Source organism: Lepisosteus platostomus, chromosome 18 (assembly GCF_059453375.1).
Source record: "Lepisosteus platostomus isolate fLepPlt1 chromosome 18, fLepPlt1.hap1, whole genome shotgun sequence".
In the NCBI taxonomy this organism is placed as follows: domain Eukaryota; kingdom Metazoa; phylum Chordata; class Actinopteri; order Semionotiformes; family Lepisosteidae; genus Lepisosteus; species Lepisosteus platostomus.
This window is the reverse complement of record NC_142628.1, coordinates 5,993,053-6,012,469: the sequence shown is the minus strand read 5'-3', so window position 1 is coordinate 6,012,469 and position 19,417 is coordinate 5,993,053. Positions and strand designations below refer to the sequence as shown.

Here is a 19,417-nt window from a genome sequence, read left to right as displayed (position 1 = left end):
CATTATTTTCAAGACAGCGCAGATTCTCTTGACTCAATGAAGCCAATCTTGTCTGAAAACTTAGCAGTGAATTTTCAATGTAAATTGCAAAAACAACTCACCAAACCCAGAAGGCACCTGATCTCATAGATGGCACCAATACAGCCCAGGAATCCCATCAGCATGGACAGTGAGCCCACGCTGATCAGAATGTAGGAGCCCACTTTCAGGGATGTGGAAGACTGCTCTGTGAAGGAAACGGAACAGGGACACCGGAAGGTTAATGACTAGACCATCTGGCTCTAAAGGCTGAGTTTCAGCCTTTACTTCAGTTTTCATCATATACCTCAACAATAACACGGCCAGTGTCACAACAAAACAGCTTGGAATCTGCAAACAAGTCCTTAAATAACAGGAAAAAGGCCTACACACCTCTTGCATAAAAGAGGATTTTGCTATTATTATTATTATGTTTTATTTTGCTATACACCCCATTGGACAAGGCTTTCTAAAGCCTGCAAAGCGCTTTAAAATACACACTGTTGAGGCCTGGTATATCACATTATTTGCAAGTAATAAATGATTCAGTAACTCAAAGAGCCCTGATTAAGTTGGACTGACAGAAGTCATTAGACTTCTAACTTGTTTGTTTAGCCATCTTGGCTGAGACAAGGACAACCTGACTGCAAGAATGAGCCCATCAGAACCGACCCCCAGGTCAAAAGAGTACAAGAGCTTCCACGTGGGTGATGAGGTGGAGAGGGATACAAGTAGCAAATGCAGGAAAGCTGTTAAAACCTGACACTTAGGCTTCGGTGAAGGTAAGCGTGTTACAGCGTTCGAGCTGTCCTTCTCCTGAACTTTCCTTAAAACCTCCATAAAATACACTGATGATTATAAGATCAAATAGTCATCTGTAGCGGTTTTAATAACTGGGCAGGAACTTGGCACAGTGGTTAGCATTCCCGCCTTCCAGTGCTCAGGCCCTGGGTTCAGTTCCAGACATGAGCTTCTATCTTGTTTGAATGTTCTCCCAGTGTTTGTGTAGGTTTCCTCTGGGTTCTCTGGCTTCCTCCCATAGTCCAAAGACATGCCGATGGGTTAATTGGCTTCTAGGAAATCTGGCCTACGTGTGAGTGTCTATTTGTGCCAGTGTTTCTGCCCTGGGACTGACTGGCATCCTGTCTAGGGCGTGCCCTGTCTTGTGCCCAGTGCTTGCTGGGATAGGCTCTGGCTTCCTGCCGCTCTGATTCGGATGAAGCTGCTGGAAAAGGGATGGATTTTACTTTCATTATTATTTATTTGGACCCATTATGTGAAGTGCTCTGTTCAATTCTGCATTGTTCCCCTGAAAAATAATCGGACATTTAGCCTAAAATTACACATATCTTCTAAAAAGCTCCTGACACTTGTCATGAAAGGAACATAGGAAGTAAATTCTATTGTACAAATAGTTGTGCAACATAATGACCTTTATCTGACATAACACTAATATACCTCCCCCTTTACACACTTGCTTTTAAAGGTCTTTCACATCGTGTTTCTTTCATAGGGAACAATAGTGAAACACAAATCTGAGGATACAAAACCAATATGGGGGATAAACAGAATATGCAATAAAATCATCTATCACATGAAATCAGAAGACACTAGATGCAGATATCATGAATGCTCTTAGTAGTACATGACCATACAGTGTTATTGAAGTGGGGCTTCCTCATCTTTCATGACAAACTGGAAGAACAGTGCTTTGTTGGATGGCTGGCATGACTGTGCACTACACTATAAGTAAAACTACTGCACTACCATGCTCACACATTTCAGGGTAAAAAAATACATTTAAAATATCTTGCTTTGCAAGCACCCAGCTGGCCAAAAGAAGTTCATACCAAGCACAGCAGACAGAAACAAGAAGTTGCCCAGGAGCCAGACATTCTGCGGCTCTTTTGGTTCTCCAAAAGAAATGGCTTTTTTCTTACTCGGATATCAGTTATGCCCAACGCTGACAAAAAGCAACTTTTAATCTCACCACAAGGTTTCTAAGAATCGAAACCTTTTACAGGAGTGCCATCAAACAATGATGGCTACGTACAAAATATAGCTCATCTTTTTCTCTCTGGACATTCTTTAGAAGACTAAGGTGTTAAAGCTGAGACTGACATCCCCTTGAGCTTGTGAGTAATGTAAGTTCAGCCTGTTAAGGAATGTGCTTGGAGCAACTGAAGCTGAGATTTCTCCGGTTCCAGTTTGAGCTGCCATCAGCTGGTTGTGACAGATTCTCCAGATCACCATGCACGATTTGGAAACTACCAGGGTTGATAGGGATTTTGATCCCTAAACTTCCCTTGTCCTTCAGGTTAAAGGGTACTTCTGGGATCCTTCATGCTCCCTTAAGCTTGCAGTGTTGGCAATGGAAGACGCACTGCTCCTCCAGATAGTGATCAATGTCGAGCAAGACAGCAAGACTCTGTGGAGCTTAGATGATGAATGGCTCTAATAAGTCTGAATGTGACAGGACAGCAGGAACAGGTCCTCATTCTCTTCTAACTGCACAAGGGTTGCAGCAATAAGCTGAGTTAAGTGGTAAATTACAAAGTTGTAAAATAGATCAGAAATTATCATTTTCGATTGCAGACAAACATCAATACACCAAATATCGGTATAGTACAGTATGTTATTTTCTTCACCACCACAACTACTTAAGATAAAAAATAGATGGAAATGTAGGTGTCAAGTAATGTTTTGATCTGTAACAGATCAGTTTCTGTTACAAAGTTTGAAAAGTCAATTGTTTTAAATATTTTTAAAACACAAATTTGGTATCTCAATATACTTGCCAATTTAAAACTAAATAGTGGCACCACAACTGATTCCAACGGAAGTGATTCATAACTTTATTAAGCTGTCTAGAGGAAACTACAAATTACGATAAAAAATGAAAAGGAAGAAGCTTATAGGGTTTTAGTCCATAATATCAGTTTGCAGTGATTATCTTCATATAAAGATTCAGTTGAGATAAGAATTGCATTTCATCCTAAAAGAAAATATTACGATCAGAACTAAAGACAAGGAATCAGAATTCATTTACCTCAGCATAACGCAGTACAAAAAAGCTGAAGCAGAGTTGATAACCTCAGCCTGAAGAATAGGCAGCCAAACATCTCCAGGCACAATCTTAATACTCAGCTCTCTGCTGCGCCAACTATAAAGCAGACTAGCTGGCTTTTTAGTACAAGGTGGCTTAAGTTAGAACTTGTTATTCTTCTTCATTTACTGTACAGATGTTAAATGTTGCACAATTTTCCACCACTGCTTACTAAGATATGAGTATAAAGGACTTCTCAAAAGCATTTAGCTTTATATAACTAATATTCAGTCAGGACCAATTAGAACTTCATCTAGAGCTTCACTAGGTTGAAATGTCTACTGCTTGCATTATTTTAAAGTTTTTAATCTTGCTAGAAAGCTGTTGATACACGATCTGCATGATCTGAGCACTGCAAAAGTCACTCAAGTGCAACACAGTCAGTCATGACTGATCAAGTTATCAGAACAATTCCAAAAACCAGAATCCAAAATCCATTTCCTATCTACTTCATGCAGTTCAAGGTAGCAGGGGACCTGGAGCCTATCCTGGCAAGCATGGGACATTGGTTACTAATGCAACAAATTCTTTCCCTTTTTTGGTAGCCCTTTCTTCTAGAAACCTTTTCTTTTTTCTATAATGATACTATTTTGCTTATGCAAAAATCTGGTTGGCTTTGTTTTCCTGAAATACAAGTTTTATGTCAGATCAAGAAAGCATTAAAATTAAAACATAATTTGCAGGATTATGTTAATATTATTCCTATGTGCAACTTAGTACAAGCAGAACATTCACACTTCAATACTACAAACTTGCGTTACACAGTAGCTTTTTTGGCATGTTTTCTCTGAGATTTGAGCTCGAGTTTCTGTATTCAAGAGAAGAGCTTAAGCACTAGGATGCATTACTGTGAAAAATTATCTGTAAAGTTAGCGACACCATAGAATCCTCCTTATCCAGTGACTTGAAGTACCTGCTCCATCTGACTTGAATGCCTCCTGTAATGTTCTCTATTTGGTGTGCGGTGAAAATGTTCCAGCCCGTCTCCAAATACCATGTCATGTCTTCTGACAAAAGAGACATGACATGGATTCAAATCCTGCAGGTGGATTCAAATTTGGCAGTTGTCCCTTGACTGATGAGGGTCACTTCTGCACATTTGAAGACCTCATTAAACACAAAGACATTTTCTGGGAATATAATGAGTTTCCTCTGCACAATGACTTGTGGCATAATGAAAGATGACTTTGATCTTCTCCTCCTTTGCATGTGCTCCATCATATTCCTCAATATAGTGCCTTCTTCTGGTGCCTAGTACTACCACTGTTCTATCCTTATCATTTGCTAAGAAGCACCAAATGCAAGAAATTCAGAAGGAAATGCATAATCTTGTGATTGGCTTGATTATCTCCTCTTGCTCTTCGGATATTATATACACTGTGTTTATAAATATAAAATTACAATTTTTAAAGACAAATTATTTGTATGACACCTTCTGGGATTCTGCACCTTGTTTTACTTGGCTCTAGCCCATAACAGATGCAGTGTTTAAACATTCTTTTAAATAAGGCTAAAGACTGATAAATGACAATAGAAAACAGTTCTCTTTTTTAATTGACCTAACTAAACAACAAAATGATAAACACATGCTTTCAGAATTCAAAAGGATTGATATACATCTGTTATAGACAAATGTACACACTTTCAACAAAGAAACAAATGACAGACCTAATTGCATGTTTGAATTAAAGGGGACAGCTTAATTAAAGGGGACAGGGAAAACTAATCAGTTAGCAAAACTAATCACAGGTGCACAATTTGGAACACACCTGTTCTACCCAAGTCAATACAAGACATTGTTTGCTTAAGGTTCTATCCCATTTGTGAAATCCAACACTAAATCAATTTCTCTCTGCAGATGGGTTGTAAAATCACACATTTAATTCCAGCAGGATTAAATCATGCTGGCCATGGTGATATAAAGGCTACATTTTGATCACAGCTCAAGCTAAATGTCACTAAATTAAATGCATTTTTTACCTAATTCTGCTTCACATAAAAAATTAGATACACATTTTGTATTACTTTCATTATTTGAATGCTATAGATTTGTAAATTAAAATTCTTGCACTAATTTATGAGGCTCAAGCATCATTTATAATTTCCACTTTCAATGGCGATTTTGCAGTATCTTTCTTAAATCTGGTGATCCCTTGTTTCAATGACATGCAAACCACAGAACTATTTTAATGTTTATCTACAGAGTAAAACATCTATTAAGTGTTCACTGATTCTTGGCAATCATTTTAAGGCTAGTCATGTCATATGATGAATTACAGGATAGGGTCAACGCTAATCATTTGTTCGCTGTTTTCACAAAGATCGCCAGGCCTTTGAACGTCACCCAAAATCACAACAGAAACAAAAATATTCCATGGTATTCCAAATGACTACGATTCTGAATTCACAGCATGAAAGACGAAGGAAACGGACATAATTACAATTTAAAAAATCATAAAACATCCCTTAGATTAGAACATTTCCACTACATTCTGAAATTAGAATATTTGGGGATTTCTTGTTAAACTTTTAATGAAAGGCATTGGTTTTCACCACTCATTGTACACGGAGTTTGTTGTACTACTGCCATGTTTCCTTCCAGACAGTAATGAAAAACATGACTTTATTCTATAAGAAATACAAAGCATTATTTTTCCTGTTTCGAAATATATTTAATTTTCCTTAATTAGCAGCTCCTGATGTACCTATCTAGCCCAGGGATGTCTTCATCCAGTATGGAATAAGAGCTTCTGGATTTTTCTTTTCTTTTATTACCCCTTTTTGTCTATTTATATGACTAATTTATAATCTGATATCCACAAAGACATTTAGAAATTCAAGGAAGCCAAACTAACTCAGTGAGTCCCATCCTGTTCTAGTGATGCACTGTTGCTTTCTTTCTGGATTTACAGTAATAACATGAAACATATTCTTTGACCATATTATGTGCAAAACTGTAACCTATATATTTTTTTTATAAACTGCAATCAGTCTGTGGCCACAGACATGCTCAGAAGCCACACTATTTTATGTTAAATTCAGGTTCTATTCACCAGGAACACCAACTGCCAAGAAGCTGTTTATGTTTTCCTGAACCTTTTCATTAGAACCCAAAAGTATCCAGTTTTTTTCCCCCCACTTATCAGATGATGTAACTCATTAGACAGTAGAACTACTGTGCAGGACAGCATGACATGCCATAATGTTCCCCTGTCATCAAAGTATAACATTTAATATTTTCATCATTATATCTATTCTTTTCAAAATAATAAATTAGATGTTCTATCATTAAGCAAATGCTTTTATTCAAACCTACACATGCTACAGAAGAGAAATGACTTTCAGTCATGTTAGAAATGAAAAGCATTACCTTCCATTATTATATTCACTCAGCTCATAGACACAAATACTTTATGCACCCATGACTGTGACCGTGTTAGTAAAGTCTGACATGCCAGGCAGGATTCTTTTTATTAAAAAGAAAATAGCTCTTCACTGCAGGTTTGTTCAATTTTCTGATTTTTTTTTTTGTTCTTTGAAATTAGGGACATTTCCAGTTTTTTACCAGCAGCAACCTCGGCTGTAATTTAGAGTTCTTCTGCTTCTACAACTCCAGATGATTCGAGTGTTTGATTGTACTCCCCTAAATTCCAGTCCCTCAAGTAAATCAGGGAAGAGGATTCATGCTCAGGCCTTTCCTTGCAGAAAGCTCTTCATCATGCAGTTCAACATTACTAAAACTAACAAGAATCTTCCTCTGTCAGGTAAAGAGTACCAATAGTATCCTTAAGTACTCTCTTGGTGAGCCACACTGAATAACAGGAGGAGTGGTTATCTATCAAATTTCTTGCAGCTACAGATCAGTTACGTTTCCTTTGGCAAAATGTAATTGATAGCAGGGTCAGATACTTTTTTCTTTCCCTTAAAACGTGTTTAAAAAGTCCCTTCTTTTTTAGTGCTTTTTTCAGTGCACTCCTATTTTCTGTTTGAATAAATTAAAAGTCAAGAAATGTACAGCTTCTGTACAAAAGCAAAAGTCAGGTAGACTACAAATCAACAGAAAATGGCTCCATAGAGTTTCGCAAGATGGCCTCGGTCTTCCTTACCTCCATGTTACCTGCACACAGAAGATGCATATTTTTACAAACATGGCTATATGTGAAACCAGCTGTAACTCCTATAGCTATGCTACTGTATATGTGTCACCTAAACATAAAGATAGTTTTTAACTATAATATATTAAAAGGATGGAAAACTTGGACTAATCAAGTTGTATAGTATGTAAGAGAAATATTCTTAATGCATCACTGGTTATAAAACCGTGATCAAAGAATAGAGAGAATGATAGAACTAAAACTACATTAATGCCAGTGAAATCAAAATCTACTGCACTTTCAGACATCAAGATGTGGTGGATGTTTTCCTCCATTTTTTAAAATTGTCCTGTTCCTGACATTTCCTTTTCACACCCATGAAATATCTCCTCTCATGTGATTCAACATTTAAACCCCCCTTGAAGAACTGCAACTTTAGTTACTACAGTTTTTAAGAAGCAATATTTGTAATACTGACTCTGCGACGTGAGTTTTCTATGGATTTAAGATGGTGGACCTGATGTGAGATGTGAAGTAGGGATGAAAAAGGTCCAAAGCATGTGAGATCTGACCAGATTATCCAAGTAGATATTTTGCAGATCTTGAATTTTTAAAACCCTCAAATCTATTTACAACACAGAGTTGTTCTTCAAGGGAGATTAACTTGTCTGTCTTCTATCTTGGCTCTTCACGAGAAGGCTCTGTTTCACCTCTTCCAATAAATTTATGAGCTAAAACTAGGAAGTTTCATTGCCCATATGCTTATCCAAGAAAGAAAAATCCTAAAGCTGTAGTTTTCTTCTGCTTCAAACAGCCCTTGAAGAAAGAAAAATAGCATTTATGTCCTTTGTAGCCTGCCAAACAGCCTGTAAGCCAGCCAAGTACAATCGGCAGATACTAGTATTAGCATTAAAATTCGTGGTTTTTAGGACAGGGGCTTTGTTTTAATACTACTGCACTGTTACAGCCTCATATTTCAATGGCATCTTAAATTTCATTTGCATTTTTACATAACACAACAGTTTGTTGACTTTTCAAGAACTAACTATATAAAGTTAAAATTATTGTACATTTGCCCAATACTGTCAATAAGTCAGGAATCCTAAACAGTCCAATAAGTTTTATTGTGTTAATTTTCTTGCATTTTTTTAACTGTTTGGTCTTGTTTTAAAGTTACAAGGATGTGATGGTCAAACTCAAGATGATCTGAAAACTACTTTTCAAGTGTACAGTACACAAAGTTTAGGCTGTACTCTTAAAAAACATTTCTTAGGTCCACCTGGGTAAGAAATTAATGGAAAAGCTAATGGTGTTTCATCTGGGGTTTTCTGTTGGAAACTAAAACTACCAGGAATCCCAGACTGAGAGGTCAGTAATGAGAAAAGCAGAGATCAGCTACAAACTATTTAAAGGCTGTTTGTTCTCTGCAAAGCTCACTTTCTCTTTCACTTATTTGCAGTGACAATGCTTTGAAAAATGTCAAAAGGAAAAACTAATAATCACAGAACAATAAAACCAAAACTAAAACCAGTCTGGTCACACAAAATAGAACTACTGGAAATTTCACAAATTTTCACAACTAACATTAGATCAGAGTCAAACTGAAAGCTTTCTGCATGCTCAGGTGCTCTCTGCAAGAGACAGAATCAGGCTTATGCTAGTATCACACTTTCCTGTGGTGTTCACAGCTCTTCTCGGCAGTGCAGATTTGAGACTCATGTAGCTGTTTTTTCTTCATTCAAATGCACAACTAAAATGCTATCAGTTAAATCCTTGATGACAAATAAAAGATACATATAGCACAACATGAAAAAGAGGGGGGCTCGGTAGCACAGTGGTAACCCTGTATTCAATTCTGGAGCTGGGGTGCTATCTGTGTGGAGTTTGCATGCTCTGCCCATGTTCACATGGGCTTCCCCCCACAGTCCAAAGACATATGGGTAGGTAAACAGGCTTCTGTGAAAACTGGCCCTGGTGTGAGTGAGTGTGTCCTGAGATGGACTAGTGTCTTGTCCAGGGTGTACCCTGCCTTGTGCCCGTTGTTTGCCAGGATAAGCTCCAGCTCCCCCACCGCCCTGAACTGGATGAAGTGGTAAGAAAATGGATGGACGGAATATCAAGAAAGAATAACTTGGTAAAGGGGCTGACGCCTTGTTGTACACAAATGACCTACAACAACACAACAAAAATCAATTTAAATAGTATATGATCAATCAACTGAAAAAAGGTTCTTGTTCATTAATTATTTTCTTTTAAATTCTATAATGCTTTACTTTTCACTTAAGCTGAAACTTTTAATCTACTTGCTTAAACTTTGCTTTTGCATAGTTTCTAGACATTGCGACTCCATTGGTATTCTGAAAGTCCAGGACATAACAGGCTGATAAAACGATCTACCAGATTCACAGTTAAATTAAAATCGTACTTAATTTGTAGCTGGCACACATTCACTCAGTGTTAAAAATGGTATGTGCACTAAGAAGAGCAAGCTGTCACTTACGCAGAACATTCATGAAACTCTGGTTGTCCAAAAGAACCCATAGTCCAAATCCCAGAATCACGGCTCCAAATATCTGGGGAAGAAAGCGAAAACAGAAACTGAAATGAAAGCCTACACTCCCATTGAAACCTACAATACAACATCTTTTATAGCTCAGCGTGCTAATGTATGCAGAAAGGCTTTTGACGCAGACACCAATGACTATATTTTCAGTGCGATTAACAGCAAATTACTGTGCATGTTTCTTGTAAAATGCTTTGCCTAAAGAGACCTCTGGGCAGCTTCTCATGGAATACAGCCACTTTTTCAACATCTGGATTTGATTCCAGGCTCTGTCTCCAACGACAACAAGCACAAAGGATACGGAATGTGTTTGGGAGACTCACACAGACAGTCCTGCTTGACAGGAAACAGATTTCTCATGAGGTAAAGAACGTGTGTGAACTCCACTAGCACACTCAGCAACAGGAAAGCGTACTGAGAAGCACTGGGCATAAATAGGGGGAGTTAGGCCTCATTTTCTACTGTCCACAGAAACCCATCTGTGGCCTGGCGAAGAAAAAAAAAATGTCCTGGAAGGATTAAGGGTATTTTTTGTTTTGTATTTGCGTACACTGAAAGAAACGTACTGATGTGATATCTTCATATGCTAACAGTGAGTGCTATGATTTTAATTCTCCAACTCTGAAGTGGTATCATTCCAAAAAACAATCACCATCACCATCACTATTTGGGAGAAAACCTAGAAAACCACATCTATGATCAGCTTCATTGACAGGGTTTTATATCGCAAGGTCAACAGGTAACAGAAGAAATTAGATTTATAAGAATCTTGTATGTGGAATAAAGTAGCTCAAAAGATTTAAATATGGTGTTTGTAATATCACGGTTCAGGGTTCAGTTCCACCCTGATACCACTGATGAAGTGGCCTGAGCTCCCTACCTCCACTCTCTATGCTCAGAATTGAGTACGAGATGTAAAGAGCTGTTTAATACCTATATCATTAGAAAAACAACTCCTGTCTTCAGTTGGACAGTCTAGACTTAATATTGAAGCCATAAATGGCTGACCCTGTTCTCTCACAGCCACCGGGACACTAATGAGAGAGAAGCCTGTTAATAATTAAAACCTTAAATGTACATGTACTAAACTTCCGTTTAGTTCAAAGTAAAAGCTTTTTGCGATTGTATGTTACAAACTTCTAATCAATGCTTAAACTTCCAAACCCTTAATTTCAAGAAACTGTAATCTGTCATTGTAATTCGAAATCGTGGAAATTAACATTAGTGATGGTTCCGAACAGCTCAAGACATTCTCTGTCTACTATGCAGTCCTAGGGCTGTACGCAGGCTACTCTGTGGACTGTAAACAGAAGAGCGTGCCTTTGCATCATGCTCACTTTCCAAAATTATCCCTCATTTGATAAGCTGAAGGAACTGAAACTTTAAAATCCTGAACAGAGATCATTATGAGCAGACCTGAAGGTATTGACAGTCAACCCTGTGCACTTCTTCAGATAAAATAGTGGAACACAAACCATGAATGGAAACCGGAAGTGCTCTTAAAGCTGAGAACACTTTTCTGCACAGAGGGCTGTGGGAGTATAGAACCAGCCATGTTGCCGTTTCATGAAAGAAGATGGCTGGACGAGATTTGCATTAGCTACCTCCTCGTTTGTGACCTTTCTTATGTTCTTAAGAGACACCGACCAGATCATCAGCCTCATTCCCATACACCTTGCAGGGGTCAGTTATGAAAGGAGAAAATCCTCTGGAACTTACGAAGAAGAGGAGGTTGAACAAGAACAAGAAGTATTTCGTTGCTGTGGTGCAGCCCTTCCCCATGGCCTGAACCTGTGGGAAACCAGAAAGAACATGGAAAACCTCAGGAAAACACAAGTTACATCACTTCACTAGGAATTCTGTATTTGAACTACACGATGCCCTAGTTATTCGTTTGGCTTAAATGCAATTAGAGATGACGCCCTTTAGTATAACAAGAGACACAATATACCATTGTAAGAAGCTACTTGCAACCAAACATACAAGCTGGTCTCCTCTTGTTGGATAATGAGCCAAACTGCCTCTTTCTCTTTGAATGTTCTTCTAAGTAGAGGCATGCAACGTTTTCTGATGCAATGTTAAAAAAATCTGCCTTCATAAATGGTCATGTTAAGTAATTCACATAAACAATACAGTGGTGCATTCAGAGTTATGGTTTAAATTAGGGATTTGACATTTGCTTTTACCACACGCTTGCCAATCAAATCAGGTTGGCACTTTAGCTGGTTTCACTGTACTGTATAACATGCCAAATTATTAGCCACCCTTTCCTGCCAGATTTTTCCCACCATTTTATATTGCTTGTGTTTACAAGACAGAGGTGAGCCTGTCCCTTAGGTAACATGAGATCATAGAGTGAACAATACCTGAGTGTTCCAGTGCCATTAGCCCCAAACCAGTCATTCTGCCTCCGTTTATAGAAATTGCTCTTTCAAATAGACTGTTCAATAATTTCTTGGCAAATCTACAAAGGCCCAGAGGATCGGTTGTTAATGTAGGAAACACGACCCACACTTGTTTTAAATAGGCTAATCTTATTGCCTATGCAATTGACAGGGCTTTCTGATTAGTCCTTGCAAAGCAATGCTTGTACATTTCACACCCTTAGCTGTTCGAAAGATTGATCATCAGTGAATAACAAAGACTGGGAAACCACTGCCATTTTAATAAACAGGAGGTGCTGGCTGTGAAGGTATTATATACTGAGATGCATTAGAAATTAAACAAATGCTATTGGTTCCAATACATATTTGTTGCATATTTAATATCTCTCATTATTTATTAGTATATTAAAAATCTACTAGATTACATAATCTTGCTATGACAGACATTAATTGTTAATTAAGACAATTGTTGTATTATGATCAAAATACATTTGTGAAAATATAAACTGAGAACACAGGCTGACGCTTATCATTGTTGTGTTTTTTGTCATGTTTTCTTATAATTAATATTGCCCGATAGTGCTAATTGAGAGCTGACTCTGCAGTGACTCATTATTGAAATAAAACACAGGTAGATAACATTTAAAACATTCAACAGTACGAATAAACAAAATCAGAACATTCAAAACTAGACAGGTTTCTGCATTCTGAGCTTATTCTCTATATAAACAATAAAACCACCTTCAACAGTTTCCAAGAAGAGACCTGTAAAAAGTCCCCCCCCCCAGGGCCTCCAATGGAACAGTTTTGAAGTAAACGAGAAATTTTGTTTCAGCAACTCAGGTCAGAACTTTATACCACACTGACATCCACCTCCAAAACCCTACCACCTCAAGGGTTACAGAGAGAGGATGGAGGCGTGCTCTGTGTGGCAAAACATCTGTGATTCTCATTCCACTGTATCTGAAAAAAAGCATTACTTTGTAAACAGCTACAGTAACTAGCATTGAAGAAAGTTGATGGAATTCTAATTATTACACTTAACTATACCACAAGTCTCAAACTAGATTCCTGGAGGATCTTGTCCTCTGTATTTTGTTTCAACCTGAGCAGTCAATTAAACAATTTGCCTATTTTTTATAATTAGACATATATGGGATATTTAAGGTCATTCACTTCATCAAAGGTAGTAACCTAAAAATAACTTGGGAGCCCAGACAGAAGATTTAAATTAATGTGGTTATTTAAATAATTAAACCAACTGCAATGTAATTGGAACAAAAAAATACCAGACCCCTGAATTCCTGCTCATACTGTAAAATAGCATCAAAAAATAAATCTCTATATACAGTAGCATTCATCCTTTACAAAAAAATAAACAAATCATAGTCTAATCAAATCAAACTGCTTTTGCCAGGCATTTTAGAATTTTAAAGATTTCTGAAAAAAAGACATTTCAGACTTTATATTGAAGCTCTGTCAAGTCACAATGAACTACTGCACTTTGGTCAGTGTCAGGATGTACACAATATTCACAGAGTGATTCTTTAGAACCAGAATTGGCCAAGGCATGTCTTATTCTGGAAGTGTTTGATTCAGTTACAAACTTACGAGATTGTGAAGTCTATAAAAGCATAAGGTGCACATTTGTTTTTTTAAAGTGAAAAGACAACAACCATATTTATTAAAGGAAGTGTTTCAAAATAACTCCTGAGGGCAAATAAAAATAACCTCACAAATCATGGCAAACACTGGCTCTCTTTAACTGCAGATGCCTGGTTCTACAAATGTAGCATCATTTCCGTCAGAGCCCCTAAGCTTTACATTTGTTTTGGTAGAAAGTGATTCCATATTAGACAAATTACAGAGGAGATTGCCCTACTAAAGTGTGAGGAAATGCAAGTCAACCTGTATGATTCAATCTGTCACTGTGTTCCAGAAGGGGTCCATCTTACAATCTTCCTACTAAAAGGGGGAAACGGAACCACTCTTAACATGCACCTGACAGATTGTGAGCACATGGAAAAACTGAAAAGGGCATGTGGATGACATTTCACTAGACCTTCCAAGAAGCGACTTGGTCAGGTTCAAACACAGAAACGCAACAGTGCTAAGAGGAGATGTATGATGATTTGAGCAGTCTGTCTTCCTTAGTAATTTTTTCATGGTTCCGTCTTCACTACCTGTGGCAAAAGTTGTATGACCAGCATTTGCCAGTTTTTTTAGTCAAAATCTAACACTAAGAAGTGTCAAATTGCTATCAAGCACATTTCATGGGCACAGCAAAGCTGACCGCAATCTCTGTCATTATTCTTAAAAAGGGATTTTATCACTGGTGTGCTATAATACTTAGCATGTCTTTCACAGAGTCAAATATTACATGAGAAGATTTGTATAAGGTGTTGCAAAAGGCCCCATCTTCCGATAAGGGTGACCCTAAAACCTCAGTCAGGATCGCTCCAGAAAGGCTCCTGGCAGTATAGTAATAGTACTAACAAATCTACACATTGGTTACACATGAAACGCCAATTATGAACAAAGATCTAATGTAATGTAAACTTGAACGCTCCTGGTCTCTCACTCTGGCCCCTCAGCTAGCCTCAGGGCAGTGGGTTTCAATAGGAGGTGATGCCTGGGATATGTTAACTGGTTGACTGACTGCACATGGAGAACTGCAGTACAACCATATTCCCATATCAACTGACCCAGGAGCTGCAGGCTGGGATCTTTAGCTGGGCCTAGTTAGGGCAGGGCAGCAATGTCTTGACATCAGGAACACAGCCAATCCTGTTAAAGGTAATTTCATTGGAATGTAATCCCATGCTTCCCATTCCCATGGGGAAGGCATGCAAACATTTCCAAATGGGAGAAAAAGGAAGTTTGTCTTAAATGTGTGTGAGATGATATCCTAATTCAGCCTGATGTGTTTCAGGATGCCACTGATTCAACTGTTAAAATTAATATTGCCTTGGCACTGTCAAAGAAAACTACTTGGTTGAGGTTGAGGGTTTCCCAGGAAACACCAGCCTGGTGCTTCTGAGTGATAATGCTATTGTTTGCATGCTACATGTCTAGCCACAGATACTGCCACCTAAAGGGTAGTCCCCTGTCACATGCCAGAGATTGTGAGTCTGATTAGCATATAAGAAGCCCATCATTCCATCTGAAATATTTGCATTGGTGGTGCTTTTCAATATTCAGAATGATGAATGGATTTATAATAAAAGTTTGTGAGGGATGACAACAGCTATGTTGAAGCAACCTCAGCTGTCAGTTATTCATAATTAATCCTGACATCATTTCCTCACCTAAAAACATCATAAAGTAGGTCAGCTCTCAGCCAAGCCACATTTATTCTGACTAAAACACTCAAGCCTTTCAATACCCTTAATTCTTGGATGACATTATTCCTAGTGAATACTATTTAGAAATGTTCTGGCAACAACAAACTTTCCCATTTGAGTGGTTCTGGAGCATCCAGAATGCAAGCCTAATTGTTCTGTTTTTCATTCAAAAACAATGTGACAAGCTCATAGTACAAACTACTGAGAGGTTACAAGGCTGAGTGTAAAGAGCTGATGGGTAATTAATACAGATTAAAGCAAACAGTGATTTGTCTCTATTGTGTGGTCATCTTTAAATAAGGAGACTCTTTATGAAATATGTTGATTGCAGTGACCAATTTAGATCTCATTTTCTTAAAATAATCCACATCTTAGTTTCTAGTACACAGAATATATTTACCAACGTAGAAGAAAATTAAGACCTCAGGAAAGAAGAAGACCATCTGTGTGCATCAGCATAATCTTCTCAACTATCAGAGGGATCTAAACACAGTACACACTTCCTCCCACATCTTTGAGTTAAGGAGTTTTAAAACATAGAAAGATGCAACACTGTTGCTTCCTATATAGAAGTCTTCTAAATATCTTTTGCTTACATCAAGCAAAAAATAAAAGCTGCTACTGCAGAAAACCTTCAAAAATAGCTTTTATTTCTGTAGTCCTGGAAAGGAAAAGGTCCCTTCTCCATTTTCTTTCATATGTTCCTCAAAGAGAGCAGAAACTTTTTTTTTGCCCTGTTTTCTTCTACTCAGAACCAAAGAAGCTAAGAAAAGAAGAAAAGCAGACTCTGCATTCAACTCACCTTTACATGGTTGGCCTGAGCGTTCTACCCTGCCCCCACACCCTCAGGCGCTGACGCCCATACTCCCGTTCTCTCAACTAGGCTTGAGAAACACAGGCTCTGCTTTGAGTTTCACAAACAACAGTGGCAGCTTTCACCGCTGACAAAGGAAAACCCAATACACAGAACCCTACTCCAGCCTTTATGTTTTCCAACCCACAACAGCCCATCAAAATGTGAGGGATGGTCTTTTGCAGTTCTTGGAATGAACCTGAGAGCTTACAAGTTAGTTCACATTCAAACGGTAACAAAATACCATACAGAGCTTTTTTTTTTAAAAAAAAGGCTATAGTGTGAATAATATACAGTACAGGAGGGAGGACAGTGAAAGAAAGTGAGAAAGGACCCATTCAGAATCAACTGCCCTGCTTCATTACAATATTTGAACAAGATACAGTACGTGAAAGAAAAGTACTGCGTAGCTTCTCGTTAGGTAATTTTGCTCTAACTTTGCAAAGTACCCATGCTATCTTTCAGTCTCGGAGGAGGAAGAATAGACATTTTCTCCCAGACATGTCCTTTCATTCCCACGACAAGCTGAATAGGTTTCTATGGCAACTACGCAGCCACATCCAAGAAGAGGCCCGTGTTAGTGTCTAGTAGTTGTCCTGTGCTCGACCAGGGTGCTCCATGCTAAAGCGAAATCACTTTCCTTGGAACACTCTTTCCAAACAGTTGTTTACAGAAAACGAATCACTCGCCCACAAGTTAGAATCACCAATCCTGTTTCTCAACACCAAACTTAAAGGCATAACTTGGCCGTTGTTGACATTTTTTATCTAAGAAGATCAGTGAAAATACCAAAATGTGCTTTTCCGAGAAAAAGGACGATTATAATTGATTAAACTTTTCCATTTTCAGATTGTTTCAATGCCAACAACAGCTCTTAATGGATTGTCTTACAAAACAGCTGTACAAGGAGAGAAAAGTAAAGCATGATATCGTTGTATTACAAAACATCCACAGAATCGTGACACTTACATTACACTCTTTCATAGTTCCAGTCAAATAAGATTTCCGAAGACTAAATCTGAGGCACTATTAATTACATTAAGTTTATTACTAATTAATTATTAATAAACTAGTAATTAATTAAGTACTTTGTTTATGTTCAATTCTACAGCTTATTTACATTTTAACAGCTATTAGTTCTTATTTAGATGAATAAAAATCACGAAAGATTTTCTGTAACACATTCTAGTGAAAATGCAATATAACTATTGGTACAGTAGGTGAATCCCTGAGTTGTGTGTGCATGTGTAGGGGATTTTTAAATAACTGCTCTGTTTCCCTGCAATGAAATCCAGTTAGGAATTTTTTAGATTTAAAACTAAAAATAAAAATGAAACTGACCTTCTAAACATCCTGTGCCTTCACTGGTGGGGTTTCTCCATTATATCAAAACACAATGTTCCAGTCAATTCTTTACTACCACTGGGAATTTTTACATTACAGAAAAACAAACCTGGATGTAGTCAGTTGCATCTGAAGCAACAGCTTTTCATTATTTTTTTTTCAGACAAAAACAAAGGAAGCTTTTTTTCAGCAACATTCCAATGTATAAATACTTCAAATGCCTAGCTTCTTGTTCACATACTGTATCATATCATCAACCACTGCCCAAGAAAAGCAACTAAAGTCTCAAAATGTACTTAAACGGCTGTGACAAAGCCACTAAATACCGGATCCCCCTTCTGGATACACAGCAAGCATGTTTTACAATGTATTCCTCCTCTAACAGCAACTGTAAAACAAACCATACGCTCTTTATCGGGATGGTCGGGGTTTTCTCATGGTGTTTTTTTTTTCAGAAAAAGACTGATTAGTCGCTTAACAACAGGATAGTTTTAAGTATTGGTCTCTTAATCCTGAGCCATCTAGGATAGAGAGTAATATAGGGCCAAGCAACATTTATAGAAAAATATGGACTCCAAAAAGTATAATTCTCCCCTTGGATGTTTATTGAAACATTGTATTTATGCGTGTGAAACATTGTATTTATGTGTGTGAAACGTTTGAAACATCTCACCACGGGAACTTGAAAGCATTGCCAGAAAATTCAATGAAAGCCTGCTAATTATAGAAATGGGAATTGGGTTTTTTTTAAGTATCCTCATGTTGGCATAATTCAAAACGCCATACATGCAAAAACAATACTATAAACAGCAGTATGCGGTGCAGAGCGTATCACATATAGGATATAGTAACGGAAACGACTATGCGTTGCCAAATATCTATGTTGTAATAATATTTAAAACTCCAAACAGACTGAATACTGCCTGCAGGTCCAGTCATCTGCATTTTTGTTATATTTATTTTCATTGCTGAATTATCGCTGCGTTGCGGTAGTTAGCTGAACTCGACCATTTAAGAAACCAAGCGACTATATGGAATTAGTGAAATGTGGACGTCACTAGCATGCCCACCGCAACTACTTTAAAATTCTTTAAGGGTGCCCATTTCACAGGCAACTCCAGAAGTCGATCGCTGAAAACAGCAAAACATTAAACTTAAAAGGTAAAAAGAACATATTTCTTTTAACTCGAGTACCAAAAGCTATTACTCAAGCACCCCGATTTCCTCCTTCTCACACCTGTTTGTAATTATACTTTTGTGGGTAAGCTTAGTTACAGTACATTTCAACACGACCAATACAAATGCCACATCAGCAGAGCTACTACAGTAGTACTTGAAACATTTAAAAAAAAAACTCCGAGAGACAAAGAGAAAATTAAGTTTTTATAAAAATGGTTTACATGCCTAGCCACTTAACTTATTTGTTGTGCAATGTACGATAAAAAAAAGTTTTAAAGAAGCGCTAGAAACAACACCGAGCCTTTTTTGTTCAGCGACAAAGTCTCCCCTAGCTTCGTTAAGATAGTCTATTTATTCTCCAGTCGAATAAATATTAGAAATACTTACGTTAGAAGTCAAAAAGGGTCTAAAAGTCTAACAAATGCCAGCCGAACTGCCTCCAAAGACTTTCACAATGCACTCTGAATAATGACGAACCAAGCGCTGATGAGTCTGGGCGTCTCTAAATCCCCGCCATGTGGCAAATATGGGA

At 37.7% G+C, this 19,417-nt stretch overlaps 1 protein-coding gene across 1 annotated transcript in view; it reads right to left on the bottom strand.

The window, feature by feature from the left end:
- Positions 1-19,417, bottom strand: part of LOC148645528 (CD82 antigen-like) — a 29,289-nt gene extending 9,872 nt beyond the window's left edge. Inside the window, exons 1-4 of the mRNA XM_088611027.1 lie at positions 19,273-19,417; positions 11,501-11,572; positions 9,719-9,791; positions 102-226 (exon numbers count right to left, since the gene is read on the bottom strand). Coding sequence (XP_088467153.1) covers positions 102-226; positions 9,719-9,791; positions 11,501-11,563 — 261 coding nt within the window. The 5' untranslated portion in view covers positions 11,564-11,572; positions 19,273-19,417. The remainder of the gene's footprint in view (positions 1-101; positions 227-9,718; positions 9,792-11,500; positions 11,573-19,272) is intronic.